Source organism: Phyllostomus discolor, chromosome 2 (genome assembly GCF_004126475.2).
Source record: "Phyllostomus discolor isolate MPI-MPIP mPhyDis1 chromosome 2, mPhyDis1.pri.v3, whole genome shotgun sequence".
Taxonomy (NCBI): Eukaryota; Metazoa; Chordata; class Mammalia; order Chiroptera; family Phyllostomidae; genus Phyllostomus; species Phyllostomus discolor.
The window spans coordinates 88,837,375-88,850,032 of NC_040904.2; the positions used below are offsets into that span (position 1 = coordinate 88,837,375).

Here is a 12,658-nt window from a genome sequence, read left to right on the forward strand (position 1 = left end):
GGTAGACTGATAGACTTAAAGGTCTTTCGAAAACACAGAGCTTTCTCAGTCAGTAGGATAAGATTTATTTTTTGAAATTTATGATGTAGATTAATTTATTTAATTTTCTTTTTTTGTTGTTGTCAGTCAGTAGGATAAAATTATAAGTCTCTGAAAGGTCTGTTGTTTTTTTCTTCTGCATGTGGGCATGTCTCTGGCAGATCCCAGATCTGGGCTGCAGGCAGTCACACACACATGCACACATTCAACTTGTTTTTATGAGTGCTCTTCACCTTGGATTCTGTAACATAATTTTCAAGTCATTTGCTCAAATCAAGAGTAATTTGCTGACTTTGTAACAAAGAAAATCCTGCATAATTATGTATAAATTAAGCTGATGATTGATTTGATACTTGCCATTTGAAGGGCAATTAAGATGCAAAGTGAGGCCCTGGCTGGTGTAGCTCAGTGGATTGAGCGCAGGCCTGTGAACCAAAGCATCGCTGGTTTGATCCCCAGTCAGGGCACATGCCTGGGTTGCAGGCCATATCCACAGTATGGGGTGTGCTAGAGGCAACCACACACTGATGTTTCACTCCCTCTCTTTCTCCCTCCCTTCCCCATCTCTCTAAAATAAATAAACAAAATCTTAAAAAAAAGATGTGAAGTGATAGAAAGTCTCACGATTGATCATTTTGCTAAAGACTGGATTGGTAGTTTGGGAATGAAGATGGTAAGAATCAGAAGGGAAAATTGATAAAATACCCATCTCAAAGCAAACAGTCTCTTAGCTGTAGGGCAAATGCAGAAAAGAGGTTGGTTCTTTTATAACATTTAATATAATTAATTCAACAAATAAGAACTTCACTGAACAGTAGAGATGGAAAGATGCAGATTCCCTCAAGGGTTTAATAATAAATCTATTGTAATGAATCTCCATGTAGGCAAAAATTGATTATACAATGCAGGTTTTATCTATAAAAAGTGGTTGGGATGTTAATTCACATATTTATATATATATTTCACAACTTGTTTATTTCTGATTATGTGCTTTGAGAGCCAAAAGTAGCCATGGCTTTAAATAACAGTTATACACTTGTGGAGCCCAAATATATATTTGCTGATTCACAGAAATGTCTATTAAGCAAATCACATTAACACCCAAACCAACTTCTAATAGACCCTCAGCTTGCTCTTTTTGCCCTATGACAACTTTCTAGTCCTTTAAAATGCCTTTATTTAGTTTTGTAGAAATATCTTTCATTTTTATTTGGATATTATAATGTTACAGTTATATAATACAATTTGGGAACTGAAAAGAATAATAGGAGTTAAATAGTTTAACATCCTTGATTTATGAATAAGAAATGTAACTCAGAGAATTTATGCCCAAAGTCACCCAGGCAGAAGTAATGGCTTTTTAAAAATTGAATTTAATTATTTAATCTACTTAGATAATAAAGTATTAAGACATTTTTCTAAAAAGGACTTCACAATAAAATAATAGTAAAATATAAATAACAACTTTAAAATATAAACTAGAGAAAATATATGTAAAAGTAGAAAATATGGACCCTAGTAAAAGACAATATTATTTTAAATTGTGGAGAGTCATAAAATGTGCTTATTGGTTAGAGGACTATTTTAGACATTTTTCTGAGCAATAGAGAATCTGATCTGGCCCCAAACTCAGAAGTGCACTGGCCCCTGGGACCTAAGCTTATTTATGAATTTATTTTTAATAGTAATTAATTTTCCATGTAAAAACATTGCCAAATATTTGTGCTTGAAGTATTAAATATTTACAATAGGCTGAAGCTATTTGGCATTGTTGAATATATATATACACACACACACACACACAAATTTGTTGAATATATATAAAATTATTGAATATATATATATGAATTAGTTAGGTAACATATATATTACCTAATATATATAACAAATATATAACAAACATATATATGTATAGAAATTTGTTAGTTAGATAACTGCTTCTGAATAATATTTTATTTGAGATGATTAATCATTTGAGACCTGCCTGTAGACACAGGGCACTGCATTATAAATGACATCTTATTTTCATTCATAACAAATGAAATGATGTTCATTTTTTAAACATGATTTATCATTTGCAGATTGTATCTGCTATCTGTGTGGGCTAGGAAAATAGATGGATTGTCTTATTAAAAATTCTTTACCTTTTGCTATTATATTCTCTGCATAGCCAGAGGAAAACCATGAGCAGGGTCCCTTCTGCATACCAATATTAAGCTATGTTGAAATATGGATAGAAAGAAGGGTTATGTATGAGTTCTTTTGTTATAAGATAAGCAAAATACATGCCAGCATCTGGACTTTTCAAACCATTTTACCCAGGTATCATTTGATCTGTAATTTTTTAAGGACATCTACTTGCTATTTACATTTACTGTCTCCTTTCAGAAGCACCACTAGTAATATAGGTGTTAAGCCTTGAGATAACAGTTCTTTTTTCTTTTGTTGCAATTTCCTCCAGCTCTCTTGGTGATGTATAATATCAAAGTTAAAGCAGTGTTATAAAACCTCCCTCTCTCAGCCTGACGGGTCTCTGTTCCCAGACTGCTGTTGTGAAAGCTGGTCACCAGGGTCATGTGACAATGCTGGGATGGCTGCTGAAACCCTTATAGGATTACTGAGAGGAGGCTGTAAGGAAACTTAATCAAACATCAAGAGCAAATAAGATTCAGGGCTTTAAGACCAGACTTGCATCACAATCCTAGCACTGCCAGCTACTGTCTATGTGTCTTTGGAGAATTTACCTCTGTGAACTGCAGATTCCTTTTATGCACAGTGGGGATAACAAAATACATCTGAGGGTTAAATGAGCATGGACATAAAGAAAAGCTTTAGTAATTGGTAGTGATTGCTGATATTATACATAAGGTTGGGCAAAATACGTTAATCTATCTATCTGAATCTCAGACTTCTCATATGGAAAGTGGGGAGTGATAATAGGATTTTGGTAGAATTTTGCTGGATCTTTGATATAATGTATGTAACACAGCACAACATCTGGGTATAATAGGCAATCAATCACTTTATTGCATCTGCCAATATTTCCTTGTCCTTTTATTTTCTAAGCATCCCTGTCAATTAATATTTACTTAGTAAACATAGTTTTAGGGGATTGTTCAGAGTGAAAGTCTGGGCAAGTAAACAGATAGCACAATATATCATTATGAGCACAGGTAACCTAGGTTCTAATCCCAGTTCTGCCCTTTACTACCCTCATGACCTTCAGAAAATAAATGCCCTCTCTGTGCCTCAGATTCCCTGCCTTTAAAATAGGGGTGCTATAGTGCTTATTTGGTCAGATTGTTGTAAGAATTGAATAAATGAATATATAAAATTCACTTCAAGTAGCATCTGACAAGCAGTTAAGTACTAAGTAAGTACTTGCTATCATTATTTCAGGAAGGAAGTTCCAAAAAATAACTCTTCAAATTTATACACACATGGGTGCACGCATGCTTTCGTACTTGGATTCACTCAATCACGGATAAATGTATCTACCTTAAGTGGCCAAGGCTGCACAAGAACAATTTAATCAATATGGAATTTAACTGAGAAATTAGTTAAGAACTATGTGTAAAGTGGATTCTAATAATTTCTTTTTCCTTATTATAGGGAAGATGAGTATTATATTGAAGATACACCAATATATGGTAACTTAGATAATGTGGTGGTCCCAGGTAAGTATCATTTATTCAGAAATTAACTTACCTATAAATTAATACATCCCCCTCCTACTCAATTCCACAAAGAATTTGAGGTAGCTTAGTTTTTGTCACAATCATATTTAAATACTCCAATGATAACCATACATTTGAATATGTTTAACATATTATTTCATATGCATTTCCAAAACCACACATTGTAAATGCATCACAACATTAGGTGTAAATTAATGTTCTGTTCCCACATGCCCTCCACTTGACTGTAGCAGAAATGAGAATGCAGGAAGGCTCTGTTACATAAATTTTGACACATGCAGAATTCTCTGAAATACTATTTCTAGAACAGAAAATAACCCACCCAGAGAAACAGTGCTTTATGAACCATATACAAAAGCAAATCTACAATGAAATATCTGAAGTAATGAATACATCTTCTGGTTTTCCTTATTTTAACTCATTCTCTGTAAGTACAGAACCTAGGGCAATTTCGACAGCAAGTGGGGAGAGACCTAAATCATTACTGAGTGGGTGATGTATGTTTGTTCTTAGGTGACAGGTACTCATCAATTCCCAACATGTTATTACTTGAAACATCCCAACCACCCAAAAAGAAAACACCACAAATTCCTCAAAACAGACAACTGTGATCTGATCCCAGAGCTCTGATGAGAGAAGCCAGGAGGGTGATGCCAGTGTTTAAGCCTGCCCTTGCCTTGCACAAACTTCACTTAATTCCCAGCAGGAGAACTGGGGCCGAGTTCCTGTGGATCTCTGTCTCCAACACAGATTTCCAGGAATGGACTAAATTGATCGGACTCTCTATATACCAAAACAATGTGGAATTCTCCTAGAGTTAGGATGTGAGAGTTTTATGGGATTCTAGAATTTATATAATTGTAGTCTTTCTTCCATTGTCAAGTACCCTCTAATCCCTGCACTTTGAAGAATCAGGAACTGCTTTTCAGGAATGAACTAGTAAAATGAATGTTCCCTCCTGTTTCACCTTGCAGAATCATGGTGCTCACCTATATAATATTTGAGGACTTCATTTCCTATGTATTCTGGTGGCTTGAAGCCCACCATACCTATAATTATCTCCACATCTAAGTGAGCACACAGGTCACTCCGACAGGTTCTGATTTAGCAGGCAGGATAGGCCTAGGAGTCTGCTATTTATCAAACCTTCCAGCTGATTCTAATGCATGTATTCCATGGACTATGCTTCAAGAAACATTATGCTGTGAACTCTTTCATGTTGCTTTCAGAAAAGGTTGAATAATGATGAGATATCTTCTTTTATAGTAAATATAATTTTTTTAATGGGATCAAATTGGGGCAGTCCACATTTCTGCCAGGTGACTGGCCATCCTACCAGTTGCTCTCTTTCCTTTCCCTTTAAAATAGATGACTCTGGGGTAAGAAAGGCATGAATTATTCAATAAAAGTATCGTCACTGGCTGAAACAAGTGTCCATCTGCTGGCTGGTGGACACTGCACAAGATCTCCAAGTTCTTAGAGTCAGCATTAGAGAGCTTCAGAACAGACTGTCTAATGTGTCCTGTCACTGATTTATGGAATAAAAATTATAATCTAAACCCTGTTTTTCAATAATAGGATTTAAGGTTCAGAACACTTCAGTAAAACTCATGGAATAACATTACCAAATTGTAATCATCAGTGCAGGTACACTGCATTATGCCACTATGCATCACTTGCAATCATACTTAAAGAGAAGAGAACATAGGCAAAAATTTAATTCATGGGATCTCTATAACATCTAAATGGTAGTTTGAGATTGTCCTGGCCTACAAATGACTGGGATCTAGTCCTTATCCAAGTGACTTCCTCTTGACTTGTTAACATTGTGAGACAAGACTTCACCATCTCATCTGACCTGCAGAGAACAGTTAGTGTTTTCTTACCTCTTTGTATCATCATGAAAAAAGACAAGTTAAATGATTCTTGTGGGTTTTACATTTATAGCTAAACATTGTTTGGGTCATGTAGTTTTACTTGTGCCAGCATATTCTGTTTTTCCATTGTGAATCACAATCTTTTCAACTCCTAAGAACCAACGGATGAAAACTGCTATGAACAAATGAAAGCCCGACCAGAGAGATCTGTGAATGAACTGCAGGAAGCCACCCCACCTGCACAGGTGAGTTCTGTTTTTTGTATCAGGGGTCAAGTTTAGTATAGAGCACAGCACAGCTTCAGGTTTTAAGAGCAGAAAAGCAATGCATTCTGATGTACAACTAAAGCAACTGTTAGAAATGTTGCAGTCTGAATGCGTCCAGTTCTGGGACCTGAGCTCCAAAGGGAAACTCAAAGGCAAGTAAACAGTACTCAGACCCACATTCAAAGAGTCAAAATTGTGTGCAATCACAAAAGCAATCGATTTAAATGGAAAAGCTGATTTTCTTTTTTTTTTTTTTTGATTTTCTTTTTAAGTAATCAATTAAGCTTTTTACTTTCAGATTGAAAAAATTGTGCCACAGAGATAAATATAAAAGTTGACACGTCAAAGACCGAGATGTTAGTAATTTATGGGGAAAGGGGAATGGGGGAGGGAGGGGGAGGAAGAGAGAGAAAGAGAGAGAGAGAGAGAGAGAGAGAGAACTTTAGTTAAAAGGTAAGTTAGTTGGATATAAAAGATCATACTTCTATTTTACAAGGCAAATGAGTATAAATTTTCAGACAAGTCCTATGTCTTTGGTCTTGCAACAAGAGATTGACACACAGTAAGTGGCAATAGCCAAGGCAATAGTTTACACAAAAATGTATAAAAACCTTAGAAGACATGAATGGCTTCTTTTTCTACCACAATCAGCTCAACCTTCTTAGACTGACTTCATCAAAAGCCATTCATAATTCTTAGCCTACCTGTTTCTACAGTGTACATTTAGTTAAAATAATTCTTATTAATTCTTCTCTCAGATTTTGTTCCTTCAATGATGTACACTCTTGGGGCTGTCTAGAAAGAGCCATGGGGCCAGTATTTCCAACACAGTTGTATGTGTGAGGCCTTGTATTATGTCTTTATATGCCTTATCTTCTCAGATTTCTATGAGGGAGCCAGCATTATTATTTCCCTTTTCAACAGTCTTGAAAAGGATGAAAAATTTGCCCCAGAGCCCTCAGGTCCTAGGTGGGGAGACAGAATCTAAACTTAGTCCTGTCTAACAGAAAAATATTCCCCTTCCTGAAATGGCTCACATCTTGAAACTTCTCAATAATGTAGAATTTTTCTATTTTCCTCTCTACAAATTCCCTACACAATCAAAATTCTTGAAATTTTTATTAAGAAAGCAAGATGTGGTGAGGTTTAAGCAAATGTAAAGTTGCTGTATAATGGGCAAATCTGTCATCTATGTCCAATTAATTGTAAAATGTCATTTTAGATAGAAGGTATGAAAAAAACATGTTATAATATGACCAGCTAAATCCATGAAAACAAAAGGAAAACCTCTAAAATAGGGTTAAGATATAACCACACCATCTAAAATGTAGAGAGATTCATAGCATCTTAGCTGTAAAAAAAACTGAGAATTCAGAATAGAAGTTACTTTTAATACATATATATTAAACAGGCCAGCTTTATTTGAGTTGCATCGGGTTTTTACTAAAGTGGAAATTGTTTAAAGCCTTAAAATATCCTTAAATGCCTGCTATTTTATAAATTATAAAATTAAAGATACTCTAAGGAGATTCATTTTTATTCTATTACACCCTTCTCACAAATTTAGTTCCACAAATTAGAAGTAATTTCTTTATATTTGCTCGATTCCATTTTATTAGAATGATGATTATCTTTAAAACACTGCCCAGTTTGCTACTATAATGCTTACTTTGTTACTATAGTCCATTACAAAAGCATAAGTAATCTGCAAATTATGCATAAAACTCGATGGATGAAGTGTTTGTTGGAAAAATGGAAACAAGTTTCTTGCCCTTCAAAAATAATATATACAGTTCAGAACTTGTAATTTCAGTATTTTAATCTTCTTTTAACTAGGCAGAGTTTATCAGCAAACCTAATAATAAAATGAGTCCTCAAAAATTCTCATATCCTAAAATATTTGAGAGACACAAGTGTGAACTTGCTCTGCTTCTCTTATCGTCATGTCAAAATCTCTCCTCAATCTCTTTCCCTCCTGTGTGAGAAGCACACTTTCTCCTTTCCAAAGCCAGTACTACTCCTTATGCTCTTGACCATTTCTCCTGTTTCTGTCAAGATCTTAAACATTCAATTATTTGTCTCCATTTTTCACTTTTTAAAACCATTTTGCCCTGGCTGGGTGGCTCAGTTGGTTGGAGTGTCATTCTGTACACTAAAGGGTTGCAGGTTTGATTCTCGGTAAGGTCACATACGTTGGTTAGAAGGCTTGATCCCTGGTTGGGGGCATACAGGAGGAAGCCCATCAATGTTTCTCTCTCACATCATTTTTTCTTTCTCTCTCTCTCAAATCAATTTTTTAAACAAACTATTTGTATTTACCTACCAATATGCACACCAATATTTAAAAACAAAATAAAACTTGACTTCAACTTGTTTATCTCTCTAACTCCTAAACTGATTTTACTCCCCTCTACTATTTTCATTTCTTTCCATGGATATCCATTCTTTTACCCATGGCTCCATATTTTCCACCCATGCACTCAACTGAAGTAACACTTGGGAAATCACAGTGACTATGCCAGGTACAATTTTTGGTTCTTTCCCTGGGTCACAATTTTTGAACTCTATAGCACTTGATAAAGTTGTCCAGTTGTTGATCAGACATACATTATTGGAATGCTTTAAGCTATAAGTGCAGAAACTTAATTCAAACCACTTTAGCATAAGAAGAACATCACTGGTCACATGACAGTACGCTGTAAGTGTGTGCTTTGGTTTTGAGATGACTGATTACAAGGGCTCTCTTTGTTTCTCTTCCCTCCCTGCTTCCCTTTGTTACTGACTTCATTCTCTTCTATTACCACAGACTCTTCCACTAAGGTTGCATAAGCTACTGCAAGTCCCAGGTTTTCTTTCTCTCAGCTCTAGGAAACAACACATGTTCTATTCCTGCACCTGTACATTAATCCCAAACATGCCATATAATTGGTTCTCCTGAAATCACATGTCATCTGTTCTTGGGCCAACTCCTGTTGCCAGGGGGATGGATGGTGTGATTGGTTCCAGCCCACATCATATGCTTAGTCCTGTGCTGGCCCTGGGGTACAGTACTTTAATCTAGGACCAGGTAAGGGAGAGGACTTTCCCAAAGGAAAACGAAGTATTTATTAAAAAAAAAGAATAGAACAAAGTGCTGGACAGATACAATAGATATCTATTCCTTCATAATACTGAGTGCCTTCTGGTTATTTCTGGACATCAGTGACATCCCCTTCTCTTTCTGTCTGGGCAAAGACAAAGGAGCTAAATGTACAGGGGAGCAATTGAATTGTTCCATTTGCCTAAAACACAGAGTTCATGCAGCAGGAGTCAAGGTATGGAAAACCTTGAATGTGAGGATATAAAATTCAAACTTTAGTATATAGGCTAAAATTTTGGAGACAGGATGGTAAAAATATGAAAGTTGTGCCTTAGGAAGATAATTTGAATATACAAGCTAACTGGCAGAGGGAAGAGACTAGAGCAAAGATGCCTGTTAGGCAGCTATTGCAATTTTCCAGAAATGATTATTTTAGGAATAAAAAGTCAGACAAAATTACCAGAGAAGTTGTAAGTAGGACCATCTTTTCTGCCTGGTAGAAAATATAATACATTTTTTAGAGGTTTAATTAATCCAATGTTGCTTCTTTACCCCTGCCCTCACAAATTGTTATAATTTGGCCTAATGATGAAAGTAAATCTTTAATACAGAAATTTTTGGTTTACTCAATAGCTGTCCTAAAGTTTTAGCCTGTAAGTTCTTATAAGTATAATCCCACACCTTACCGTTGGACAATGGTTATAGCTTCCATATATATTATCTTCCTTTACTCAGAACACTGTAATTTAGGTACTTTCATTTTATAAGTAAGAAAATTGAGGCTCAGAATGGTTTTTTTAAACAGCCCAAGATGCCATGAATAGCACATTACAGAGCCAGAATTCAATCTTCAAATTTCCATCACCAAATTCAAGGTCTTGCTTTTCAGCCTATTGCTTCCCCAAGTTCCCCCAGTCTTTAGTTCTTCCTGTTCTGGTGCTGACCCAGCTCTAGACCAGAGAACTACCAGACCTTCTTAGATGTAAATAAATATCTCCAAGGCCAACCCAAAATAATGTTTATTATTATATAAATCAATACTGTTAATTTTATATTTCTGAATCTCAAAAATGTAGAATAATTGGGGACTTTTGTGGATGCCATTAAGTGACCAATTATTAAGTTACTTGGTAAGAGCAACATAGGGCAAGTGCTCCCTAAGGTAAAGGCAGAAGAGAGGCAGGTAAGAGTCTATCTAAATGTACATATATATTTTAAGTATAAGAAAGATATAAAACTACACAAACAAAAAGTTTATGTAAGCACTGTTTTTCACTAAAGAATCTTGAGTTGACTATTACTTTTTATCATCATTCTGACAAATCTCTCATAACTAGGTAGCTGAAATTCAGAAAACAAGCTTCTTGCCTTTCCCAGAAGTCATCAAAGTGCAAGAATGGACCAACAATGAAAAACTAATATGCCTTTCTTTTTAGGCAATTGATGAAGCACAGATGTTTTACGCCCAACTGAATCACAACGGTGAGGGGAAGCGCAGAAAGCCCAAGAAAAAAAATACTTGTTTGTCAGAGAAGAATGAAGATGAACTGCTACACGAAACAAACACCAGCCCTTCTAAGACCAGTCTGGTGGACAGTTTCCCACCCGACAGTCAGGAAGTAGAGGAAAACATTCATGATGACCCTGTTAGACTGTTTGGATTGATTCGTGCAAACAGAGAACCTGTAAACTAGCTGGACTATGATTCGGCTCTCATTGAAGAAGATTGTGAGGAAAAACAAAATCTCTACATATGACACAGTATGATTTGATGGAGTGACAATCTGATTATTTGTTGGTGGTGTGGTGGCATACCTGCTCTCCAGGGCTTACGTTCTTGGACACTGAATGTAATGTCATGAAAATTAGTTATTTGAATTAGTTATTTGCATTCACTTTAAAAATGTCTAATAGTAAAACATAAAATAAAATTAAGTTTGTAAATTGAGCTTGCTGGCATTGTAACTTCACCAATAATACTTAGTGAAATTTTTAAAAAATATTTCAAGCATTAAGTGTGTTCTGGAACATATCGAAAGAGGAATAAAAGTCAATTTTTAAAAACAATTTCACTTTTCTAATCAAGGTGAAACACCCTAAAATTGGAAGAATTTTTTTACTTTTTAGTTTTTATTGAATTTATTGGGGTGACATTAGTTAATAAAAGTATATAGGTTTCAGGTGTACAACTCTATAATGCATCATCTGTATATAGTATTGGATTCATCACACCAAGTCAAGTCTCCTTTCATCTGCATTTATCCCCTCTTTACCCTCTTCTACCTCCCCCTACCAACCTTTCCCTCTGGTGAACACCATACTGTTGTCTGTGTCTGTGAGGGTTGTTTTAATCCCTTCACTTTTTTTACCTTGCCCCCAAACCCCTACCCCTCAAACAGCTCTCAGTCTGTTTTCTGTCTCTGTGAGTCTGTTTATATTTTGTTCATTAGATTCCACATATGAGTGAAATCATATACTATTTGTCTTTCTCTGACTAGCTTATTTAACTTAGCATAATACTCTCCAGGCCCATCCATGTTGTCACAAAAGGTAAGATTTCCTTCTGTTTTTACAGCTCAGTGGTATTTCACTGTGTAAATGTATTACATCTTTTTTATTTTCTCATCTGCTGATGGGCACTGGGGCTGCTTCAAAATCTTGACTATTGTAAATAATGTTGCAATGGACATAGGGATGTATTACTCTATTGAATCGGCATTTGGGGTTTCTTCAGGTACATTCCCAGAAGTGGAACAGTGGGTCATAAGGTAAAAGAAATTTCTGATTGAAAGGCATGGGAGACATTCAAGTATATTCCTAAGAGAAGTGGGGTAATCTTCTTAAGAAGTATTTTTTTTCCAAATAGAAATATATTTATTAGTTTTAAAAATTATTATAAAATTAGTGCATGCTTCTTGTAACAATAAACAATTACCTTAAAAAATTTAGAAACTCCACTAGCCAGAAATAATCACTATGATCAACATCCTAAATATCCTTCTAAATATTTTTCTGAGCATACCCATGTGAATTTATCAATTATTTTTTTAAAAAGGGGAGTGATTACTATATACATGTTATTTCACTTAATAATATATTGTAAAATAGACAACTATAACTGAACAACAATAAAATAATTAAAATATATATAGTAAATTTATTTTCACTTATTTTTAACTATAGCTTAATACAGTTATATATTTTAATTTTAATGCTTGCATAGCATCTCATTGATGAATATATCAGAATTTATTTAAATAATTTTGAAGTACATTTAGCTAATTTCCAACTTCTGTTTTTTGCTTTTACAAATGACATTGTAATGAGAATGCATCTCCACATGTTTGGTTGTCTGACTTCTTGCATAGGAAAGGAATTGCTGCTTTGAAAGGTGTGCATATTGTGAATCTCTGTAGAATACATTACTGAAAGGTCAACAGTTTGGTCAAAGTATATGTCCAACTTAAATTCTGATAAATGCTCCCAAATATCCCTCCAAAAAGTTATTTAATTTTTTTTCTGTTATCTTTCTCCATTTGGAATAGGAGTTTAATTGGGTCTCAAATCATCACTGAACAAGATAATTGGGCCCTCAGTCCTGCCCTCTGGCGAGAGCTTAGTGGATTTTATCCATTCTTTCTTCAGTTCTTTACTGAGCTCTCACTGTAACTTAGGCAAGAAGTTAGATACTGGTATACA

The 12,658-nt window shown here is 35.0% G+C and overlaps 1 protein-coding gene across 1 annotated transcript in view; it reads left to right on the forward strand.

The window, feature by feature from the left end:
* LOC114488623 (T-cell receptor-associated transmembrane adapter 1) overlaps positions 1-10,907 on the forward strand; it is a 33,531-nt gene extending 22,624 nt beyond the window's left edge. The window contains exons 4-6 of the mRNA XM_036018057.1: positions 3,652-3,716; positions 5,771-5,859; positions 10,396-10,907. Of these exons, the coding sequence (XP_035873950.1) occupies positions 3,652-3,716; positions 5,771-5,859; positions 10,396-10,653 (412 nt within the window). The 3' untranslated portion in view covers positions 10,654-10,907. The remainder of the gene's footprint in view (positions 1-3,651; positions 3,717-5,770; positions 5,860-10,395) is intronic.
* The last annotated feature ends 1,751 nt before the right edge of the window (positions 10,908-12,658 follow it).